This window comes from Echeneis naucrates, chromosome 10 (genome assembly GCF_900963305.1).
Source record: "Echeneis naucrates chromosome 10, fEcheNa1.1, whole genome shotgun sequence".
Classification (NCBI taxonomy): Eukaryota; Metazoa; Chordata; class Actinopteri; order Carangiformes; family Echeneidae; genus Echeneis; species Echeneis naucrates.
In genome coordinates, this window is record NC_042520.1 from 18464974 (window position 1) to 18490377 (window position 25404).

General features: G+C 42.5%; 2 protein-coding genes across 2 annotated transcripts; one reads left to right on the forward strand and one right to left on the reverse strand.

Annotated features, from left to right (window-relative positions):
- Positions 1-12769: 12769 nt before the first annotated feature.
- LOC115049822 (integral membrane protein 2A) lies at positions 12770-18801 on the forward strand. The gene is made up of 6 exons (XM_029512371.1): positions 12770-13123; positions 13506-13643; positions 15092-15277; positions 15371-15481; positions 16726-16870; positions 17491-18801. Exons 1-6 carry the CDS (start codon positions 13049-13051, stop codon positions 17583-17585), a joined length of 750 nt encoding a protein of 249 aa, XP_029368231.1. The 5' UTR covers positions 12770-13048; the 3' UTR covers positions 17586-18801.
- Positions 17962-24787, reverse strand: gpr174 (G protein-coupled receptor 174). Its single transcript, XM_029512370.1, has 3 exons — positions 24437-24787; positions 21677-22184; positions 17962-19992 (listed from the first exon to the last, which is right to left on the reverse strand). The coding sequence occupies exons 2-3, from the start codon at positions 21878-21880 to the stop codon at positions 19195-19197; spliced, it is 1002 nt and encodes a 333-aa protein (XP_029368230.1). The 5' UTR covers positions 21881-22184; positions 24437-24787; the 3' UTR covers positions 17962-19194.
- Positions 24788-25404: the final 617 nt, after the last annotated feature.

The following is a 25404-nucleotide window of genomic DNA, read 5'->3' on the forward strand; positions in this document are numbered from 1 at the left end:
AGTATTTTTTTTTTTCAAACAGTCAACATGTGAAACAAACAACACACAAATACCTCTACGAACAGGTGAACCTTATCTAGGACAGGTTTGAAGTAGATTCAAAAGCAAATTGAATGACCAAACACATTTTCAGTTTTATCCACAATTTGAGTGAAACCAGTTAAACTCATCAAAACAACATGTTTTTTACAGTGTTCGTTCGGTCTCGGTGGAGTTTTGCGCATCAGGACAACCAGCAGCATCTTTACGCGCGAAGCCCACTTCCACACACCCCCACCGTCTCTCCCAAATAAAGTGTGAAATGTTTAGCTTCATATTCATTTCAACGAAGTTAATGGACTTCACTGTGATTGTGTGTGATTTGTTTTGTTTTTTTCTCTTAAAGCAGGATTTCCCTTAACTCGTTTAATTTGCAGAAGCAATCCTTTAGATTGTTTCCCATTTTGCTCCCCTCCATTCAGACAACGGATAGATAAACTGAATGAACATTTTCGAGCACTACAGGGGGAGTCCAGGCACAAATATTTAAGTCTGTTAATTCGGACCATCTGGTAAAATATGTCTCCAAGAAACTCTCCGCATTTCTGTTGAAGCTAACGTTTCCTATATTAATTTGAAGGCTTTTCCTTTAAGCGCTCTCTTGTCTCCCGTTCCTCCGGTATGGAAGTGGGATTTCTTTTTCTACCCCCCCCCCCCCCCCCCCCCCCCCCCCCCCCCCAAACCACCTTTTTTCTTTTGCAGTGCCCGGTGAGGGTGTGCGTCAGTCTGGTTTTCATAAGTGCGGAGATCAGATGGAGTTTGGCGCACAGGGAGAAACTGGGCCGTAATGACAGCTCGGGATTATTACATTACTGCTCGACATGAAATAGATCCGCTTTACACAAATAAAAGTCATCGAAGGCTCTATTTAAAATGTTTTTAATCACATGATATAATTGCTCTGAGGAGAAAACAAATGAGGGCTATGTTTACGGCACGGTTGGTTTGGTTGGTGATGGAAATCTCCGACAACAGACGGGAAATGGAGAAGTATGACCAACCGATATCACATGTTCTCTGTCATCATAACCACCGCCTGGATTTATGTTTATCCTTCCCTGCTTGTCCTTTTTCTTTCAGTACTGTAACAAAGTGCGTCCCAAACACGCGACCCATAATAGAAATAAAAGAGTCAGAGAAAAACTGACAGAAATAACCCGCGCACTTTCCTCCCACTCAAATTTTTCGAGATTATTTTTCCACGTTGGCCTCTGCAGTCAGATCATAAATCTTTGTCGTAGGATTATGGGATGTCAGTGGAGTGATGACGGGTGTGCAGGCCGCTCCTGGCCCCGCTAAACACAACAGGAAGCCGCCTTTTTCGGTTGTTTTATGAATCTAAACCCAGTGCAAATCTGCATGCGTTCCAGTCGGGAATGTTTGGCACACGTGTTTCCTCTTATTAGGCACAACGCGCACGCTTGGCGGAAACGAGACTCAAATCCAATTTAGCACAGGCCTCGGGTTTCCATTAATGCGGAAGTTTGATGACCAGCTGCAGTTAGGCTTTGCGATCACTTTGTGCCTCCAGGCTCGCTCGCATGCGGCTGATTGTCGATTCCATGGGCTAATTAATAAGTATTTGCGAGTAATTGGTCTGCAATTGAAACATAGTGGTAGGCCTTTAAATGCACATCAGCGGGTACATTAAACTGGGGATTGAAACACATCAATCACCGAGTTTCACTGTAGATGGTTTAAAAAGATATTCGGCTGTTTCTAAAATATCTTTTTCTATCTCTTTTTCAACACAAATCCTTTGTTTATTTTTCGTTTATTTTTGCATTATGACCTGATGATTGACACTTGGGCTGGCGTGTGTGTAGCGGTAGGCTGGTGCCCAAAGAGTAATCACCTCCAGGTACAGACCAATCGGAGGCATCTCTCTGTACTGTATTTGTGCACATGCTCACTACTTAGTGTGCGTGTGTGTGTGTTTATAAACAAGCCTGTCTGTCTGTAACTTTGGTGCTGAGTAAATGTGACGGGCCTCATGATGGTTTGTTTTAAGTTGGATTCTGATGCCGAGTAGTTTGTGTGTGTGTGTGTGTGTGCGCGCGCGTGTGACAGGGTTATTCTCGGCATGGGCTGCTGCAGCGGATGCCCACTCACTGCCAAATGTCAAACTTGCACCAGCCGTCCACTGAGACATCTGTGGAGTGTCTGAATGGAGAGCGCTGTACACGCTTAGTGTGCTGTGGCACTAATGGGATGTGAGTTCTATGTATTGCACTTGAATGAAGGCTCACCTGAAATACACACAGCACATACTGAGACAATGACGTGCTAATGGTCTCCAAATTTGTTCCCAAATGCTTCTTTGTGTGGACTTTCAAGGAGCGTGTGAGCTGTTTGTTAGTTGCTGATTTAGTTTCTCTCTGTTTGCACTTGGAATAGACAAGTGGTGAAGAAATGAAAGGACGTCAAGAGAGAGAGAGACAGAACAAAGACAAACATTGGATGCTTTTTACAACATAACCAATTACAGAGTGACAAATTCCTTTGACCCTGATGTCATCAGCTCCATGGTGAGTAAAATGTGTATGTGTGTGTAATGTCACATCTGCTACTTATAACTCCTGTCTTTTGTCGCTGTCTCTGGGCATGCAGCTGTCTGAGGTCCACCGCGCCCCTCAGACTGTGGAGTCCCTGCAGGGATCCTTACTGTGCAGTCTATTCATAGCTCCCACTTCTTTAGCAGCTCTAACGGGAGAGACCATGAGACGCCGGTCACATCCCTCCCTCTGAATTGACTGTGTCTGCACACACGGTTGCATCTTGCCCCTTCATTTTCTGTTGAGATGCCTCCAAATCCTGCACTCTAAAACACATGTGGTCTTGATCTCAATTGGCTGCTGGAATGATGCAAAAATGCAAAATGTCATATGAAAGATAAAACACTGCAAGTAACGAATCCTACCATAAGTAGCATATTCACAGCCTTATGTCGTTTATTCATCATTGCTTTAGTTCCATATTTGTCCAAAAAACTGTTAACACACCTAATGCCCTGACTGACCTGTTCCTTCGTTAAAAGGGAACATAGATACTGTAGGTGGAGTCAAACACATAAACATCGTCTTGCTGCCAAGAGCCAAATCTGCAACAGTCCCCCATGAGTTCCACCTTCTTTACTCCGGTCTGCTCCACTCACTACAACCTACAGTGTACTGCTGTTTTAGGACATTACTAAGCCTTGTTAAAGAAACCTTTTCCCATTGATTCAAAGATTTAAATATCATAACAAATCCGAAGCCCATAAGCTAAGAACCACAGACAGGATAACAGTGTTGGGGAAAATGTTAAGGATTTCAAAAAGAGCACGGTTGATTTTAGCTGAATTTTTTGTAACATGTAGTAACAGTGTTAAAGAAAATGTAAAACACTCTGTAATCCTCTATGTAAAAAACAATTTAATCCCCTGGCAACAAATTAAAGGCAATCGCAACAAATGTTTTTTGAACAGAAGGACCTGTCTGTTGTTGGTGAAGAATGTTTAAAAGTCAGCAGCTACGGTAAAAACATAATTACTGCAGTTTAAGGGATTATACCAACTTTAAGTACAATATAAATGAATGGATTGTCTCTTTAAATGGGATGTAAAATATCAGTACAACTAATTTTTAAATTAATATCAACAATTCTAAATTGAAGAGAGATTTTAGAAATTGTAGAGGGACTTTAAAAAATGGCTGTCATTTGCATATCCAGTGCCCCAACCCCACCCCACCCCACCCCTGCAGCACTTCTCCTCTCTGGGCTGGCAGCAAGTGGGGATTCTGGGCATGAGGCCTGGTACTACCACCTACCGCCTGCCCACAGTGTAGGAAGATTTAATGGCTCATGTGCCACAGCATCCAGCCTTTATTGGCTCCTTCTGCCTCAGCCTGGCCGGGTGGGTAATGAGGGATGGGGGCAAGAGGAAAACAGATGAGAGTAGCATGTCTGCCAAGGTGCACCCTCCTCCTCTCACCACAAGAGTGTTGTGAATTATCTTCTGCACCTCCCTTCTCTTTTCTGTCTTTCTGCTGCTAAGCCTTTGGTTATCCCTTGCTACTCATCCTCTTCCTATTAAAAGCATAGATCTCCATCTGTCTACAACACTGAGTCTGGCTCCGTGGCACATCCATCTCACTTGTTTGGAAAGCTAATTCTTTTTGATGAAAATTGCCTTTTCTCTCCCTGTTCGTCTCTCTCTCCTTCTCTGACTGCCAGTAACTGTGTGGTTAATGGCTGCGGTAAAAAGAAACAAAAACAGGCGTAATTGATAATGAGAGTCAGACTCTGCATGTGAGGATCTCAGTTGAGTATCTTTCCTCTCCTCTCCGTCTTGTCAGTTCCTCGTAGTGACGGCCCAGATGGGTGTTTCTGCCAAACAGGACTGATTGAACAGGGCACTGGGGTCCACAGGGGCGTTGTGGATTTGGGAATAGATCTGTGGGAATGAGGATTGTTCTCCCCTTAAGACTGCCAAGGGACAGAAAACTAATCCGTAAGGTGTCAGAGTGTAATTTCTTAATACCATAATGTGTAACTGGCATATAATGTTTGGATAAAATTATGTTTAAAAGTGAACAATGCAGCTCCCCAACAAAAACACACTTTCAGGTTGTTGGCTTCAGTGAGAGTTTGAAATGTGCTGAGGGCTCCTATTGGTGTTGCTAACATGCATGATGTGGGGAAATGGTAATTGTTCATGGGGAAGCCATTGCATGTGGTAGGAGGCCGCCAGGCAAGCCCACGGTCGCACAAGTCTTTATCTGTTTTCGTCCCGCTGAGGGCAATCATTGTGAACAAAAGTATTTTTTATCAAAGCCTTGCCACAGTGGAAGGGAATTATTTTTAGATTGCCCTGATAGATGAAGGGTTTCATATATCTGGATGTGGTCAGGGGGAAGAAAAGTGAAAATTTAGGAGAAAATGGAGAAAGAGTTAAAAAAAAATTGAAAATGTCTGGCAGAGCCACAAAAGCTTTTAAAACAACATGTGAAAAATCAGCAGTTCTTTAACAGTTAGCTTGTCATTTTTATTTGCCTCTTTAGATGGTGGCAGCGGCTGTCTTTCAGGCCGTGCCAGCTGGGATTGGCTGCTGGCTGGAAGGCGCAGGCCTGGCCCTGGTTAGCACTCTTATTATCATCACCACACACTGTAATTCACATGTCAATCACAGCGCAGAGCAGCACGGGGCCGAGGGGAGAGGGGCTGGTTAGAAGGGACTGCAACTGGGGTGATGGGCCGGGCGGGGCGGGAGCTGCACACTGAATACTTCCAGCAGGCCCCCATCCGACTCTTCATTCCTCACTCTGTGCAGACTCGGCTGGGATGGGGCTCCGGTTGTTGAGGTGATGCTGGCCTGAGCTGGAGCAGAAGGCTCTGCTGGACTGGATGCTGAAAGAATAGGAGTGACCTGAGAGGAAGGTTAAACTGTCAGAGTTTGGCTGGCGTGGGTTGGCTCAAGTTAGTCTCTAGTTCGGGTAGACAGGATGAATTGAGCAAAAAATGAGAATAGTGGAAATAATGTTAATCTAGCAAAAATGCTGAGTTTTAAGCCAATAGACACAAAAATGAAAATGTGTGTTTAGGCTGAAGAATATTTGATCACTCCTATACATGCAAAGTTTGTCCTGTTAAGTAAGACAAACACTGCCTCTACTTGAGCTTTAGTTTGGATGAAAACAGTTTTAAAAGAGTTGTGCCTTTATCATAGTTTCATCTCCATGGAAACCAGATCAGCTCCACATAACAGGATGAAACTGCACCACCTCTTTGATGGTCAAATCCAAAGAGTTAAAGATCATTCAATGTATAAGTCCTGCCTAGCTCAGCTCACCGATGTTAACTTGGTTAACTTTAAAGCCTGTCTGGGGTGAAACGTAAAAGAGATAACAGGGGAAAAAACACATCTGCTAAAAAGTTCACAAAAATTTTATATTTCAAATGGAACAAAGTTAAATGGCAATTATGTTTCTCCAATTCACAAAATAATACTTCTAAAATGGATTCTGACCAACATATTTTTCTCATGTAGTGCTAAAAGAAACAAAGTAAAGTCAGCTAAAGTGCTGGTAGTTTGGTTAACTTAAAGTAATAGAGAAGGTCATTTCGCATTGCAAATAATGAGATACAGTGTCTGACCTGCAGTTAGGGGGAAACAGGCAGGATTAGTGTTACAAAAGATGAGAAATGTGTTGTTGTTAAACCAGGACAGCAAAAAAAAAAAGAAAAGAAAGGAAATCTATGTCACTTAAGGGCTTTATACTTTGTACATGGCGTACACTTAAAAAGCCCCAAGCTTTTTAAGTGTACGCCATGTTTTTAATATTTACACAAACTGCTCTGTCCCGTGGCACTACATTTTCTAATCAATTTCTAAAATAAATGTTGATATTTCTGTTGTAATATTCTCCAAATAAGCCAATGGACTTCACATAACCATATCTCAAAAAATGCAAACAGTTACTGTGTAACATTGCATTTCACAAAGCACTAAAGTGACAAAAAAAATTATGCCACTTTTTGCTAAAAGACTTGGCTAATAATCCAGAAGTCATGGCCATGTATTGAGTGACAGCAACTCCCTCCCCCTCCCTCCCCTGACTTTGGCCTCTGATTGGTTAGAAGGGTGAGGCTTGCTCCAAAAACTTCTGCACTGCCGCCAGGCTGTTCAATGAATCTGGGTCACAGAAGCCTTTAAATGCACCTCTCCACATGAAGTTATGTTTTAGAGCGTACGTCAGTTCTAAAAGTTTGTTTCTGTTTTCAGAGGGATGGGATGGATGGTTGGGTTTGATGCATTGTTTACTCCAGAAAAAGCGAGACAACATGTTGGAGAAGGGCTATACTCCCTGATGTATTCACCCCAGGCCCCATGCTCCTCACTGCTCCACTCAACATCCACCCTCCATATTAATAATTTCTGCCACTGATTGAAGCCCATGTTCAGAAGCAACATCAGAGTCATTTAACGTCCGCATTGTCCTTTCACGTATAAAAAAGCATTTTCTCTTTTTTGACTTTATTCCCACCCCAGGAGGCTCTGCAGCCAAGCAGGGACACTATAATTTAAACGCTGCCGAAACGGGAACTCAAAAGACAACATGCTATTTCAATCAAAAGCCCAGCTCTTGCCCCATCATCCTTCCTGCCAAAGAGTGGTGTAACTCGCACACACAAACGCGCACACACATGCAGAGAGATCGCCTGCCAACGTGTGGTTTGCATTCATGATGCCTTAATGCCTTGTGGTTAGTGCTCTATCAGGGCCATGAGAAATGATTTATTAGTGGCTCCTGCCTGTATTTATAGATAATGTGCCTCCGTCAGTGTTAATAAAGAGATCCATTCTCAGCCTGGAAACACAGCACCTCTTTAAAGGATTACTGTCACTGCTGAACAATAGCTCGTCCTCCAAAGATAGCCCTGTAACATGTGTGCTTGTCTGTGTGTTAAAGTGCATTCATGTATGTTGTGGGAGGGGGTTTAAAATAGCAGCAAGGGAAGCAATCTGTCTGTCCCTTTTATCGTACACTCATTCATCAAAGACACACATTTGTCTTCGCACAAAACAACTTTCCCATTATTGTTGTGTCCAAACTTTTCAAGTCAAATCCTTTCAGGCTTCTACTCAGTCTCTACAATGATCAGTCTTAATAGAAGCTGGTGTTGCCTGTCCTAATTTGCATGCCTCAGATGGTGGAGACCAGTGAAACAGCATGAAAAGTGTTTCCCTTGTAGGCCTACTTTTGGAATTTTACCTTTCTTTCTCTATGTCAGTCATGTGTGTGTCCATGTGTGTGTTTGTGTGTGGGGTGATGGGGATGGAGGAAAGACAGGCAGACACATGAGTACTCTGGCAGTCAAGTGTGTTTGTGTGACATCATTCTGTCTCCCTCTGGTTCCAATCAGCCCATCCTCCCCTGTTAATGACACCTGATAGATTAATGACTGATAAAGAGTGTGTGTCTGTGTCTGTGTGTGTGTGTGTGTGTGTGTTTGGTAGAGGCCCACAGAAATCCTGCAATCAGACAGCTCTCAAATTAGCGCTCCATAACTACATCCTGACCAGGGTTTTAGACTTCTGAAGCGCAGGAAAGGCCTTCCAGACAATCAGACACACAAACACACACAGACACACACAGGCTATCGCTTTCATCCACAGTGTATCGCATCGCTTTCGTCTTCTCTCTAGCATGGTGAACTTTGACATGGTGAGAAACAGGACTGGTGTTGGGGATGTTATCAATTTTAGCAGCTTACTCTTATATCCTCCAACCGTTCCCCTCCATCTCACAAACACACACATGCATTCATGCAATTGCTTTAAAGGATCTTTGTTTGATATTTAGGATTTTTCTTTTTTTTTTGTCTGTGTATGTTGTTGTTTTTTTTTTTTTGTTTGTTTGTTTGTTTTTTTTACAGCTTCTACTCCTGTCAGATTTTAAAGTTTGTCAAACTCTGAAATCTGGTTAATATAATATATATCTATTTATTTATATTCAAGCAAAATTATTAGTGTTTGTGTTAGATGTAATAAAAATAATACAATACATTTATAATTTTAAATGTCATAATATTCATTTGTCCTGCACTTAACAGATAATATACAAACAAGTGTATTGCAGGATCAAGAGTAAAATTAAGAAAAAACATAAAGGAACAATGGAAAGAACAACAGTTAATATTAAATCTGTATAAATTACTGTATAAATGTACTGAGTCGAAGAGATAGGTTCAACAAAATTATTTCTTAATAAGGTGTATTTCTACTATTGTTTATTAAGGAATTATTTTGTACATTTATAATGATGACTATTATTATATTTTTCCCAATGAGGAGTTATTCATTTACTAAAAAATAAAATTTTATAACAAGTTATTAAATTAATAAATGAAGTGTTTACATGTCTTATAAATCTCATAGTTCTAACTTACAAATCCTTTTGGTCTTTTTAGAAAATCATTTATAAAAAAATGGGATAATAATCACTACTGTGTCTCTTTGATTTACAGTATTTCCAAAAAAATACTCAAGCTTTCATGAAAATTGTTTTCTTGGCCATTGAATTGTTGCAAATATCAAAAATCAGTCCCAATAGCTTTCAATCTGATCCACGAAATTTCTGCAGTAGTTGCTGCAGGAGCGGGGTGTGTCATTTTCCCCTCAGTGTTACGGCCTCCTCTTTAACCCATGCAGGCCACTAACACTTTATTATGGGTGTCTTAGAGTCCAGGGAGGACCAGAGCCCCACGGCTTCCCGTCTGTCAGTCCGCTGTCAGTTTCTCTCCAAGCTGGAGCCATAAAGCCTTGAGACAAGCTTGGTGTCATGACTGAAGTAAAGTACAGTACACTGCATTGCCCTCTGTAGGTGTGGGTGTGTGTGTGTGTTTGTGTGAGTGTGCATATGTTTGCTCCTCCTGTGAACTTGACAGAGGTGACGTCACTGAATCTGGAAGTGATTGGACCAGGCCCTGATGCCATTGGCCACGATTCAGCAGAGGGTGTGTGTGTGTGTGTGTGTGTGTGTGTGTGTGTGTGTGTTTTACCGGTGTAAAGTCAACATGGCTGCAGTGCTCTGGAGCAGTCTCATGATGATGAGGTAATTTCCCCAGAGTTTATCCCTCAGGAACATAACAGACATCCGTCTATTTCCATCCTTCCATCCTTCTCTGTTCCCTTTCATCGTTTTTCTTCCCATCTGATTCTTTCCCCTTCGCCTTTCTACCTGAGCCAGTTGCTTACCTTGAGTTGTCCTTCATCACATCCATATGGCACCCTCCTTTTGCCCCCTTCCACTCATACCTTTTGCTGTTTCTTTCACTTTCGTACTTCATAAATCCTTTCATCCCCTGGTATTCTTCTTTTTTCTGTCTTTTCACCACCTTTTTTTTTTTTTTTTTTTTTTTTTTTGCTTCAAACAGACGACACCCAAATTCCTTATAAATACAGTCATAAAAAGTAATGTTCCAGTATGTTGCATCATATATTATTTTAGCCTCAATAACTGTTAGTACAGCAGAAAGGTGCTCGAGTTCACTTTTGTGTGGAGACATTATAGAAATCGATGAGATTACAAAGATTAACCCTAGTTTTTGCCCTAACTTCACATTCACTTTAACCCAGGAGCCATTTGCATCAACTCTTTATTTTATACTTACTGTCATACCAGTGTTTACAATAGAGACTGTTTTATATCGCTATAGTTGTGAGTTGCACCACATTAACAAATTCCCAAAAACTTCAAATGGAGAGAGAATAATTTTATATTTACACTGTGTAGCGAATGGCAACAATTTGATGGCAAACTTAGGAAAGCTAATGAACACACTTGATAAAATCTGGTTCAATAGAAACAAACAGATATTGATGACTTCTCAGGAAGATAAAATCTAGTTAGAAAAAATTGAGTATTGTGCTAAGACACATCAGTTAGGTGAGCATTATCACGTGTTTCTGCAAACTGAGACATTTCTCAGAGTTTAATGATAAAATCTATAAACCGCATGTCTAGCTATCCAGAAATTAGTCACTAGTTATCAGGAACTTATGAAAGGCTTGATGCACAAATTGGTGCAATTCAATCCTGGTCTCTGTTCTGTCATTTGCGCCCCCCCCCCATGAGGAGTATGATAGCTCCTCATCCTCATGACTGTGCAATGGGAGAGTGAAGGTAGCTTTAGAAGCTGATACTCACAGGAAAGACTCATTTGTCAGCCATGTCTCACAGCTATGTGTGATGTGTTTGCAGGGGCAAGGATCACCAGAGTGTGATCTACACTGATTTTTTTTTTTTTTTTTAGGGAGAATCTGAAATGGGCTTTGAAGCAGCATCACTCCTCTCCGCCACATGTCTGCCCCTGAGACCAGCTCCTTTTATTCTCTCTTATATTCTCTCCATCTCTTACGCTTTCGTTCTTTCTTTGACCACTAAATGTTCTCCCACTCGAGGCACATGGTGATTATGGTGGGTCCACATGAAGACATGTCAGTGACGTTATGAAGCACTGAGGAGTGTCTAACTTTTCAGTTTAACGCAGATCTGTGGTCAGATGTTGCCATAGCAGTTTTAGGCCCGTATGCGTGCGTGTGTGCGTGCGTGTGTACACTGTACAAATGGCTTGGGAGCAGCAAAAAGGACAAAGTCATTTGTCACTTGTGGCTTCACATGTCTGGTATTGAAATTGATGACAAATCTACGAGTTGTGTGCCTGTGTATGTGTGCACATATTTGTGGGTGAAGTCATGCATGAGAGCTTCTTTTTCTCACACTTTGTGAGGCCAGCTATGCCTCTGCAGACTTTCACAATTTGCTGACATTGCAGGCAATGAGTGTGTGTTTATGTATCCATGCACACGTGTGTGTCGTGGGTGTATTTTTATTGCTTCTATTGGACTGGCTCGCTGCAGACCACAGGGAAACACTGGCATTCAGACTCCATCATACATGCCTGTCCTCCGCCATCATGATGCCAGCTGCCTCTGTGTGCCTGTGCACAATAGCACGGGTGTACATTTGTATGTTTTGCTCCCTTCAGTCTGAGAGGCACAGGCATTTAACCTGGCGGGAATGTTAGGAAGTTTGAGATGTAAACTGGATGGACAGAGAGTTTAATCCACCGTTAATCAGCTCCTCGGAAAACTCACTCAAGCATCAGACACTGCAGATTGCTCTGCCTCTCCTCGTAACTCCCTCTCTGTGTTTTTCCCAGTCGTCACTTACTCTCCCCCGCTGAATCATTACAGTTCACCCCCACCTGCGTCCACGCTTCTTCCCCCAAACTTCCCGTGTTTCCCTCCGAGTGTGGTCGCCTCTCGTGCCTTTTTTCCTCCTTCTCTCTTGTGTGTGATGCCGAGAAGCCCCCCAGGATTAAATCTAAGTCTTCTGTTTATCATCTCAGCTATTACTGCTAATGCTGGCTCATGTACTGTGTATGTGCGTGTGTGTCCACGCATGCATGTGTGGGCAAGCTCTCAGATCAAACGCAGCGTAAGACGAGCCCATAAACAAGCCTTCAGGACCACTTAGGGTTTTCGGGGAGAGTCAGTGTTGGAGGGTGTGTGGAGGGAGGGTTAGGTACAGAAATCAGCTGCTCTGTTTATGTACCTTTCAGAGGTGATTACCGGTCCAATCTGTCTGTTTAACAGAGGAAATATCATAGCCTGGCCGAGAGTGTGCGTGAGTGTATGTGTGTTTGTGAGACTGGGGGATGCATGTGGTACAGTTGCAGTGCAGAGGGATGGACAGATGCCACAGAGCTGCATGGAGTTAGAGCGCTGGTGCAGCAGTATGTGTTTATTTACTCATATGAACAACCCTGAGTCAGGAGAGTGGAAGCAGTGGGCCACCACACACCAGAGAGGGAGAGAGGCTTGAAACTGACCTACTTCCACACAGTGCAGTGCGGGCTGTGGACTGTGTGTGTCAGTGTGAGTGGGCAGACAAGCTGGCATGTAGTACTCAGTATGTAGGAGGGGATATATTTACAGTGAAATATTCACAGACGCAATAATAAAATAAAAAAATACTTTTTATTTTCATTACACTGCATTCAGGGCAAAGATCGGGTCATGTTCATGTCACCACAGAGATGAGCAGATGCATGAACACGGTTTTATCAAAGTCCACTTCCTCTAGCAGGAAAGGTTTTGATCTGTGTGCGTGGGAGGGGGGCGGGGGGGAGAGCTCCCCCGGCGGGCGCTAGATGGCGCCAAATAAACATAATTTATGTGTGAGACAAGGACGAGGACAGTAAAAGAGGCAATAAATGGTTTTAGCGGTCACCGTCAGACCGACAATAACAGCCCTTATAACAAGGCCAGGAGCGAGCGGGGTGAAGCCGCTGCCGCCTCGGTCTGGGATGAGAGCTTAATCCCCTCCGGCCGCCGGAAGCTGCGCTCAGCCGAGGCTGCAAACTGCGTCACAGCGCGGAGCCGCGGAGGAGACGCGCCGCTCGCCCCGCACACATCCACGCACATTTCTTCCGTTCGCACGACAAACTGCTCCACGCCGACATGGTCAAGATCGCCTTCAACTCGGCTCTGGCGCAGAAAGCGCTGGGCAAAGATGTGCCGGCTGCCGCCGTGAAGGTGAGCTGCCTCGGGCTGCAGCCTGAGCCCGGTGTGCGGTAGCTACAGGCCCGGGCACCGGCCGCAGACGGCTAGTTGCCGCCGCGGACCCCATCCGGACTTCATCACATGGAGGCTTTGTGCATGCAAACGTGTCGCAGATAGAAATAAGCTTGCCATGATTTGGGTAAATCACACAGGACATCAGATTGCACCTGATGCTGCAGTGAAGGACCGCCCATCAGGAGCAGCTGTCCTGCAGAGGCCTAAAGCTCAAGGGGATTATAGTCCGAGCTCCAGGCTGATTGTTGACTTCCACTGCATGCAATATTACAGTTATTGTGTGTAAAGCAGCTCACCATTTTCTGTGTGTGTGTGTGTGTGTGTGTGTGTGTGTGTGTAGGACCCTGAGCTGGCCTCTGCCCCAGTGGGTTCCGAGGGCTCCACAGGTCGCTGCCTGCTCACCCTGCTGGGCATCGCCTTCATCCTCAGCGGGCTCATCGTGGGGGGAGCATGTCTCTATCGATATTTCACCCCAAAGGTAAATGAGTGTGTGTGTGTGTATGCGCCTATTGTTTGTTTTTATTAGTATTAAGAGCACAATGTTGACCTGAAGGGACTCTGGTGTTGCAGGCTTTATGCTTGAAGATAAACCGCAGCCAGATTAAATAAATGACGTGTGTAAACAGCGAAATCTCATTTCATTGAAATTTGCTTTACAATACAAAAGGCCAAATGTTGGTGTATTTCACTCACCATCTGAATCTGCTGAGATGAACACTCCTTCCTATTTATATGCCAGATTTTTCCATTGAATGCATTGCAGCAGCAGGTTGGAGTAATTGTTTGTCCTGGTGGTTAAAATAAACATCATGTACAGGAGCTGTGATCGTGGCTGATTCTGTTTCCCCTGTCCCTATCTGCACCGTCCAATGAAGAGAAAATATCACTGTGACAGAGACATGCAGGGTGATAAAGAGGATGGGAGGTGGCTGTCTGAATTTGGACAGAATTATTGAGGCTGTTTTTGACTGCTGAGGGGGCTGTCATGCTTTGGAGGGAAACAAATAAATGCTGACTCAGGCCCTTTGGCCCTCCTGCCTTCTTCCCTCCTTCCGTCCTCAGAATTTGCAGACCTCACCTATTTGAATTTTGCTACGTTGCAAACAAATGAAGCAAAGACAAAAGCGGCATTAAAGAGGCATTAAACTATTCATGCAGTGCATAAACACCTCCTAGCTGAAATTAAAATCTTTTTGCCCTCATTGATTTTTTTTTTTTTTTTTTTTTCCCCCCCACATCCTTCCAAATTGTAAAATTGTAAGAAGATTCAGTTGTGGGTTGTTTTGGGTTTTTTTTTTGCCATTTAAACAATATATTGATTACAACACTGCACATTACAGAAAATGAATTAGAAGGCATCGCGATTTCTTCAGCACTACTTTTTTTGACCTTCTTATATACTGCTGAACTGTTGTTACTGTCAGCTAACCACTGCAATGGCTCCAAATTAAACCCACCTAGTGCTTTGGCTCCCCCAGGCAGCCACAAGCTGCCATGTATGTTGTTTCTGTGGTAAGGCTGGTGCTCTCAGTTACTCAAACTCTCAATTACCCAACAGTACACAGGTTGCAGGAAAACCAGTGGCTGCATCGATTTTAGTGCATGTGGTTGCTGAGTCAAAAAAGAACTTTCGCAGTTTGACAATAACATGATGCCAACACATTTTGTTCTTTTCCGCTATCTACACTTGATATAACGTGCTGAAGTGTGATACCACAAAGGTGTTTTTCTGACAGTGGCTCAAGCTCATATCTAGAAGCTATAAATACAAAGCAGATGAACGTGGAAAAAAAACAAAACCAGAGGCAGTTAAAAAAAAGGGGGGGGGGGGGGACATGCTGGAACAATATAAGGCTTTGAATTTAATTTGTCTTTAAAGCTTTCAAAGTGATGCAATCTGCTCTAATTCTGGCACGTCTTCTGTAGAGGCTATATCATGGCGCAATGCAGTTCAATGACGTATCAACTGGAGCTGGAGGAGAGAGCCAGCCGTATTACCTGCCACGGGTGGAGGAGGAAGTGGAGATTTCTGACAGCATGGCGGTCATCAGCGTCCCCCCTCCTCACTTCAGACCCGGAGACCCTGCTTACATCCTCCATGACTTCAACAGGGTGAGGATCCAAAGTCAAACAGAGAATACCTAACATACAATACACACGCCTGTTAATGTGGTTTAAATCCTGATTTGTGTTTATGTTGAGTAGAAGCTGACGGCATATCTGGACCTGACTCTGAAGACCTGCTTTGTGATTCCTCTGAACACCTCGGTGGTACTCCCTCCTCAGGACCTCATCGACCTTTTCTCACAGCTGATGGTCAGTAGATCAACTTGTGTCCTTAGGGTGGTAATACAATCTGCGGACTAATATAAGAAACCCAGCAAGCACGGATGATAGAAGAACTATAGCTGAAGTGTGCCATCTCTCAAGATCAAAGACGTTTAGTCATGTGTAATTGAAATTAATCTGCACACCTCAGAGTAATCCAGCTTCACAGAATGGGTCCAGCTCTAGATGTGATATGAGATGGGTATCAGTAGAACATAAATTTACACAAACAGCAAATTGTCAAGTATTTATGATTGTAAAGCATCAAGCAATTATTCACCACCTCTCACAATACATTTGTTTCCAGTACTAAGTAGATGTTCCCGTCCTTTCTATCATTCTTTCGTTGAAGAATAATATTTGCATGAATGGCACTCAGATTTAAACTCCATACTCCATACTATATATTTTGGCATATATATATATGACTATATAAGTTGTTTTGGCACTTCCAGTGTGGACATAGCGCATACTCTTGCTGGCCCAGAATTAGCAGCCCTGTACTCAGGAAGTGAGACATAGCAGAGAAGCGTCTACAGCCATTGTAGATCTGAACCGGTGAACTCTTATCCACACACAGTTTAAAGGTAAAGGCTACAGTCGGCATAATGTGACAGTGGTTTTTAGGTATTATATACCCCATAATCAACTTTAGTTTGGCATGTTAGCAGACAGACATTTGTTTAGTGCAGTGGTTACTTAAGGGTGACTGAAGTGCAAATCAGTCCAATGCTTTCGACAATATTTAATTAAAAAAGAGAACTGCAGACTGGTGGAGTGGCCAACACTAGTGTGGCTAATAATGAAGGGGAAAACTGGAAAAATGGCAGGAGAGGACAGTGTCACTGACTGGTTTGATGCAGGCCTTTCGAATCATCTTAAACCAACGACTTAGATAATCAAATTAATTGAATTTGGGTGGCCATATTGGACAGTGCTGAGCAACATTTAACCCATTTGGTTGTTTTTTTTCCTTTTTTCTTCCAATTATGTACATGATTGGAAGTTAAAAAAGCGGTCAGTTCTGCCTGTATGTTGGTACAGAGATATATATATATTTTTTTTTTACTGAGGTGTAAGCATTTCACTAACTTTAACAAAATGCAGAAGTGTGGCAATGACTCATTAATACTGTAGGCGTGTCCCCAGAGCTGCTTACTTTTTGAGGAAATTAAGGAAGTTTGTTTAGAACTGTAATAAAACAACTTTGCAATCTATTCCGCTTGTGCCAGTCTGGCTTTTACCGCAGCTATCTGGTGCATGAAGATCTGGTGGTGACTGAGCGTATCGATGACATAAAACCTCTGGGCTTCTACATCCGGCGGCTGTGTGATGGAAAGGAAACGTACAGGATGCAGCGCCGTTCCAGCCTGCCAGGTATGGATGGGGTGCACACCCAAAACAGCTGACATTTTGTCGTGTTTGAAAAGGATGTGTGCCAGAACATTTTTCAGTTTTGTTTTGTTTTTTTGGGGGTTTTTTTTTACACATTTATGGAAGCAGAGAGGCTCTGCAGGACATTTTAGCTGACAGCAGTTGACTCATGAATGCTGATGTAGCTTATATCAAAATTAAAAATATATATATCCGAAACAAAACAAAACTTGACAGCATTTTAAAAGTGGTTTCATTTGTCGAGGTACTCCTCCAATGTGAATTACAACAGATTAAAAAGTGATGTATTAAATCAGATCAGCTGAATAAAAATCACAGCTGCTACTATGGCTACGACTAATGACAACCTCAAGGTTATGATGTGCATTTTACCAGGGAAGTTACCAATGAGGACAACACTGATATGGGAGCAGCTACAATTCAATAAAAACCTAACTTTGGACTTCATGATATTTAACATTTTGTCTAAATATAACAAACACCTTATTCTACTCCCACCTCCCCTCTCCTATAAAATAAACACCGCTTTCATCTTTCAAATTCACAGCTCACCATGAAACACTGTTTGATGTCTTCAATGTTTGTGTATCTGCGTCTGTCAGGTGGAGGCATCCAGAAGCGCTCTGCAGAGGAGTGTTTCACCATCCACCACTTTGAGAACAAGTTTGTGACAGAGACCCAGATCTGCAAGGCTTGATGGGAAAGCGTGAGCATGGGTCAGAGAGAGTGAGTGAGTGTGAGTGAGAGAGATGATGGGAGGGGGCTCAGGAGGGAACAACTTTCAGCAGAAAGTTACTTTTGTATAAAATGCTAACCCCAGTTTTTGCCTCCCCTGCTTTAACCCCAGTGATGAGTGAATTTAAGTTACAGCGTTGTAGTCTAACCTTTCTCCCCAGCTATATCCACCTGATCCTGTATATCAGCTATCTTGCTCAAGTACTCACTAGCTGGTCTCATATTGCTAACCGATGTCAGCCTGCTAATTGACAGTATAAGTTTTCTTTTTTTTTTTGGTCCCCACAAACTTATCTTATCATTGTTACTGTGTCACCTCCAGATGAGAGTTGTCATTCTACTGAATATTCTTGTGATGCTGAGAAGTCATTCTTATCGGACTTGTGTGTCAGCCTACTGTTCCCTCTCTTTATGGGGTTTATAGAGCAGATTTGATGTTAGTGTTTTATAGCACCAGTCACGCTGAAAGTTTTGGTACTGAACACTTACAGTGCATCTCTAACATGTTCATTACAACGCGTCTTTTTTTTAATGGACAGTAGCCGAGATGCAGAATCCCACAGATGTCACTACTTTGTAGATATTTCCTGCTGCTGCCAGACACCTCTGCTGTTCTGGTGTGTGACGATTTCATGTAAACCTGATGTTGAACAGGCCAACACCCTATATCACCAGTGTTTGTGTTTGTGTAAAAACCTCATTTGTGATAGTAAACTTGAAGGATGTTGATGATCTGAAGGAGTGAATAAGTTAAAAAGAAATTTCACAACATTTTTACAATTCTTATTTGCAAAATTTCCTGTGACATGGAATTAACTTTACTGAGACAACAAAAAATGCATCCAACACTTTGACCAACACTATGTATAGCTGTCACAGGAACAAATTACCTACATACATATTTTATTTGATTTTAAATGTCCTAACGAAAAAGTTTGCCAGAAAACATATTTTAACCATTTCAAATCATTTTCAGAGGTTTCCACTACAAAGTCTGCACAGGGGGACAATCAGACAGGAAGTATGCTTGTAAAAATGTTTCTGTCTCAGCTTTTTAACTGAATACTACTAGAAGGTTAGATAAAAAAAACTGTTGTGTGCAGCTACTGAACTTAACTTCACTTTGTTGTTAAATAAAGTGGCATTTCTCTGCCTACTAAATGTTTTGATTGTTTGCTTTTTTTTCTTGCACCATTGAAACCAGCACTTTGTTGAAAGCAACACTGATCCTTTTATCTTCCTCTGCAAGCTGTAATATTATAAACCCACATTAAGTCCTCAAATGTGGCTGGAATAGTGGTTTTCCTGTATTTGCTGTTTCTATCATTCGAGATGTTGGCACAGATGGCAAACAGCTCACTCTTCAGCAGGGCTGTGCAAAATTTAGAAACAATATACACAACTTTTTATTAAAAAATAAATTCACATTTTAACTCCCTCCTATAGATTTACATTCAGGCTTGCATGTAAATGATATTTTTGTAGTTTGTAGGAATGCATAAAATGTGTATCAGGCTTTAGTGGTTCAGATTAAACTGTCGGCCCTTCAACAGGAGAGCTTGAACAGTAGTCTAGTCATTCTCTTCCTCATCTCCTGTTATGCAGGACAGTCTCCTGCTGAAATTGATGCTTTCTGGTATCTCTGGTTTGCTCAGCCGTCTCCAGAATTCATCAGTTGTGAAATAGTACATGAGCGGGTCCAGGGTGCAGTTCAGGCTGGCCAGGCAGAGCGTGACTGGATGACATCGCAGAATCAGGTCCCTGAGGGCACAGCTGCTGAGAGCATTGGCCTTGACCAAGAAGTCCAGAGGCATAGTGGCATGGTAAGGAGCAAAGCACAATAAGAAGACCACAGCACAGCTTAGCACCATCCTTAACGCCCTCTTCTTCTCCCCTTGGTCATGAATGGTCCCCACTGTCTGGTCCTTAAGGCTCCCAGCCGTTAAAAATGTGCAGGCTAAGACCAGGATGAGGGGGATGATGAAGCCCACTAGCTCGGCTATGATGAGGAGAGCCAAGGCACCTTGAGTACTAATGTCCCTCATGGGCAGCTCGGAGAAACACACTGAGGTGTTTGTACTGTTGCTGTACTGTTTGGAATTGCTTCTCAGCAGAGGGAAGGGCAGGCAGCCCAGGCAGACAACCAGCCAGCCAGCAGCACAGGTAAACATGTCCCTCTTTTTCCTGGAGGAGCTGTACCTCAAGGGTCTCATGATGAGCTCACAGCGACGCATGCTGACGCATACCAGGAAATAGATGGATGCATACATGTTGACATACTTGAGATAAAAGCAAATCATGCAAAGAAAATTTCCGAAGGGCCAGGAGTTGTTCAGGTAATAGTAGATCCGCAGAGGCAGAGAGAGGACCTGGGGAGGGCAGAGATGAAAAAAGAGGAGAAAACCTTTTTATATTTGAATAACCAGCAGCGCAGTTCTGAACATTCAGTGAACAAGTCATCAACAAAAAGCAAAATGATTAACCAACAATTCTGATTAAAAACGCTTTTAAAAGCAATCATCCACCTTTTTTAAATTCTGATTCAGTGGAATAGGGAACCAATATTAGCTTTGACTAAATGTCAGAAGATATTTTTTCACAGGCTCTCAACAGTGAGGAATGTTGTTTGTTTTTACTTTATGTCAGATGACCCTGTCACCTACAACTCCCCAAACTTGTCATGGACAATTTCAGTTACGTCTTGATACTTGAGAGAGGAAACGATTTGCTTAATATTCACTGCTCTGTTGGCCATTCACACAGTATATACACAACCAATCTTTTAAAATCCTCATCTTTGTGTAAATTGGTGCCATACATAATATTTTAGGATGAAATATTGACTATTGCCAAATTTTTTATTCATTACTTATAATAGTATTTTAGCTGAGTATATATTGATTATATGTTTATATTGAATTGTAATTTTTCTGAATAAATTGGCCGAGATGTGACTAACAGCTTGGTATGCTGTTAATGTCTGACAAATAAAAAGAAAAGGGTTCATGTAAATGTTGTGCTGTCCTGGAAGATCAATGTTGTGTCTCTTTTTTTCACAGTTACATCAGGATTAAATGCTAAAGATAATGATTTAACTCTAGTGGAGCAAAGTGTGTCACATTTGTTGGTTCATTGTTAACAAATGCATGATGACAGAGGAGATGAGAGGAGACAGATCAACATTAAGATTGCACTTGCTAGCAGAAGTGCTTCTGATGTTGAGTGTTGCATATTGGGTGTTGTTGACTGCTGTGGTTAAAGGTAAGGTTTTCTTCTGATGAATTTCGCGCACCGTCTCTGCGTCACCTCTGAGCTTCACCCATCCTGCAGCTGATCTACAGTCATTGTGGGGTTTAGCTTCACCTTCCTGGCCAGCAGATGTGTATTTTTACCTGAGCATTGTTTTGTTCTGCATTCTCATTTCAATTTGCACAGTTCCTTTTATTCAGCTTTGCACGTTAAAACTACATCCCTGTCTATCTTAATTCATCACCTAATAATCATGCTCCACTCTAAAGTCCTGAGGCCTTTGACAAGTGGAACAATGCACAAACTTTTGCATAGGTTACAATTGCTGTTTAGTTTTCAAAAATCCGTAGCTGATGAAATATTTCTTTTACTTGTCTTGCACAACACTGTATTTTTACTAGGGCAGCATGGCGGCATAGTGGTTAGTGCTGTTGCGGCACAACAAGAAAGTGATGGGTCCAGTTCCAGGGCCAGGAGCCTTTCTGTGCAGAGTGAAGGTCGCAGGTTTGCATGTTCTCCCTGTGCCTGCATGGGTTTTTCCTCCCACCGTCCAAAGACATGCATGGTTAGGTTGACTGGTGACTCTAAATTGTCTGTAAGTCTGAGTGTGAGTGGTTGTTGGCCTCTGTCTGTCTCTGTGTGTTGTGTAGGATGTACCCTGCCCTCGCTAAATGTGAGCTGGCATTAGCTCCAGAACTCTCCGCAACCCAGAAACGGTAAAGTGGCAGAGAATTAATTTATTTGAGTAAAATCATTTGAATAAAAAATAGAATCAAATTAGATTAGAAATGTGCAGATTTTTACCTGCAGGAGGTCGGCCACAGCCAGGTTCATCATGAACACCACGGCCTTCTTGGTTTCCTTGATGTAGATCTTGAACACCCAGATCGCCAGCACATTACCCAGCAGGCCAGGCGCTAAAATCACACTGTACACCACTGCATACACATAGTGCTGGTACGTTCGAAGAGCTTCACTGGTTTGACAGCTCTGGTTCGTAATGTTCATCTTAAGCCAAGAAGTGTCCAATGTTAACTGTTCAGACAAGCTGCCTTGTGAACAAACAGGAAGCTTGTATCAGGAAAGCTGCTTATAGTCTGTTGATGGGTTTATTAGAACATCCATGTTGTCCATTATGATGAGTAGTTAGTGCTGTGACCCATGTCACTATGGACCTGGTCCCTGCAGCATCCTCATTCAGGAAAAGGGTTTTTAATTTGTAATTGTTTTTTTTTTTTTTAGAGTAGTTGAAGTTTTTGTCCAGTGCTGGTAAGTAGTCCGTGGTTCAGCTCAATCCAAAGAACATGGGATCCTGTCATGTGCAAGAAAGGTCAGGCAGATTAAGGATATTTAATATATATATTTAATATGTTAAGTTGTATCCAGAAGACACAAAGCAGAGGAGATAGTCTGATTGAAGTGTTGTCATTTCATATCAAATTTGGGCGGGTTTCCACCCACAGTCCCCCTAAAAAAAGGCTAGAAAGAACTTTGAACCGTGACAAACTGGCCTCCTGGCCTGCACTGCACTACATAAATGCTGAGATAGTAAGCAGGATGATAATTAGCTTTCATGTTTCATGTATGTTTTGCATGCTGGCTTGGAGACAGAACCCTTTTTTATATATCACAAAAAAGCAAAGAAACTCTTAACTTGTCAGCTATGGCCTTAGCTTGTTGCGCCATGTCTTTACCTACAAATATCATAAAAAGAGCTGTTTGTGTGAGGTGGTAGCTTGTTGCAGTTGCATTTACAGTAAATATGCAAACCCACAGAGAAGCTGTTGCTTTAATCTCCCACATAGTGTTCATAGTGTAGCATCTCTACCTGCAAGAGGCCTACAATAAGCCAGTGTGATGACTGGAAGCAAGGCCCTGTTGAAACTCGTGTGGTTTGCAAGTCACAGAGGGTGTACACTTAACAGAGCAGACATTGCCCACTCCACATTCATAGCATCTGCTTAGACATGAGGAACGACCCCTTTTGTGGTGAAGGGTGTTGTTCTGCTCCAGAAATTGAGTGCAGCACAATGAAACTAATATCAGAAAAACTGAGGTAGGCTCTGATTAGCGTAGTTGCAAATGGAAATAGAAACCAATGCAATTCATACCTAGAACCAAAATTCCAAGCTTGTAGGCGTGGTACCCCCACAATGCTTGAGCAGACGTGGGAAGAGGAAGCCATTTGACCCATCTAAATTAATTTAACCTATGATAGAGCAGCAGAGTAACAGGAGGCACTGAAGTTTTCATTGTTTTGTTTTAACAGAAAGGTTTTAGGACTTAAAATCATGATTTCATCCATCATGTTGAGTTTTGAGTTGGGGGGGGGGGGTGCTCAGGGGAAACTCAAAGAACACTGACACATGACACGTGGCAAAGGGCCTCAGATGGATTGTATTTTTGGGACAGGTTTTTATCTATCAGTGCATTGTAGTTCATTAAATATTTTTGTGAAACTAGAATAGCAAAAGTACATATGGTTGTGATATTAATAGCATGTTGCACAAAGTACTACATTTCAGAAATGTGGAAAGTACAAAACTAAAAGTAAATGTACTTTCCCAGCGAGGTCATTAATGAGCAGAGGATCTTGGATGAGTAGAGAAGGGACTTGGATGAAGTACAGGGCTGCTTTGAGTGATATAAAGCCTCCTCTGCAGCTCTTGGGTCTCTGCCTCTGCTGTCTGAAAGCCTTTTCTCCTACTTCAGTGCTTAGACTGAGCTCCCAAAGGAGCCCCAGTCTTCCCTTTAGCTTCATTCACATTGGACCCAACTGGATTTTCTGGTGTGCCTCTGTTCTCTTTGCTATCACTTGTTCATGTATAGTCGAGGCCTTCTGCGTGACTTCAAGGGATTTTTTCAATGAAGACCAATCACTGTTGGACTCTCATTTCCTCCTTATTGCTTGACAGTAAATGTACAGTGGATGGGCAATCTTGATCTATCAAAACCAGTCCGTCTGTGATGCCCAGTTGTCATTATACTGTAACAGAAGTCATGTAGAAAGTTGTCGTGTCATGTTGACGTTTGGTTGATGGGGGTTTGAGTTGTATGAAATTTAAGAAAAGAGTTGTACCACCTCACTAATAGTTCAGCAGTGTTATTCCTGAGATCTCGCCAATGGAAAGACATTATTTTATCCATTGTGATTCATCTTTCTGTGGGTTGTTCGCTTGTAACAGTTTTTCCATCTGGTGTGATGTATCAGCGCCCCAAACGTTGGCGGTGGACACCCAGGTCCCTCCACATGTGCTGCTCCAACGCACAAAGCATGCCACAACCCACCCCCTCTCATCACATTTACTGAACTCTTACATGAGCACATAAAGGAAACACACAGACACCATGGTACTTACTTACACACACACACACACACACACACACACACACACACACACACGCACACACACAAACGCACTACATTACAGACATTCCACACACTGGAGTAACATCAGAGGCATGACTCCACTCTGAAAACATTCAGCCTCTCACGCTAAAAATCAGGCTCTCTGCTTTTCACAATTTGACAAGATTGACAAGATTGACATTACAGTATCTCACCTCTGTCTTCAAACTCGAAGCTGCTTTGCATCCAAAAGCAGAAGGGTGAAGCATCAGTCAGCGCGCATGCCATATCCCTCCTGCCCCCTCCCCTTCTCCTCTAACACTGCTCAGCGTCTCAGTACCGCCCTTTGCCTCTTCCCCACTTTCTTGGTCAACAATATCTCCTATTTTTTTCTTTCATAACGTTATTCCCTCTTGATTTCTCTCTGCGGTCTGTCAGTGTCTCCGTCTGCCTCTCTTTCCTTCTGTGTCTCTCTGCTCTACTAAGGCTTTCAGACACACTGTGCTTCCTGTGAGTGAAGGGGTGTGGTTTACAAGAATATTTGACACCATAACTTCTGCTATTGTGCTCATCACCACTTCTATCCTTGTGTCCTCTGAGTATCTGTCTTGTGTGTCCTTCTAAAATTAACACTCACAAAAAAAAAAGGTTTTTTTTTTTTTTTTTGTTTGTTTTTTTTTTTTAGATTTTTTTAAACAGCTTTTGGTTTCTCCTGCTCACAAGTTTCACATCATGATGGTTCAGGGGTCTCAGAAGAAACAGAAGTAAGCAGAGGTGAGAAAGCGGCTGGTTGGGGGCGGAGGGGGTCTCATGTTTAGACGCCAACCTCAGAGCCTGGCAGTTAGTGGTTTTTAAGAGCTGGGCCAACTGTCTTTACCACTTTGCATTGCAAAATGAGGCACTGCAAAAATGAACAAATGACACCTGTTATCATTTGCTACAAACCCAGACAGAGCTCTACCATGAACAAGTTTGACAGAAACGCAAAAGATGAGACATCAAGGTACCAGATAAGACAGAAAGCACAGACTTGCTTTTATTTACACTACAGTAGCATGCATTCAATTAGAGCTTAGATAACTACAACATAGCTTATTTAAATTTTTTGGCTGTGGCTGCAGAGCCAACTTCCCTATTTTGTGTTAATACTAACTGTTGTGAAAAAGAAATAGTTCATTTGCTG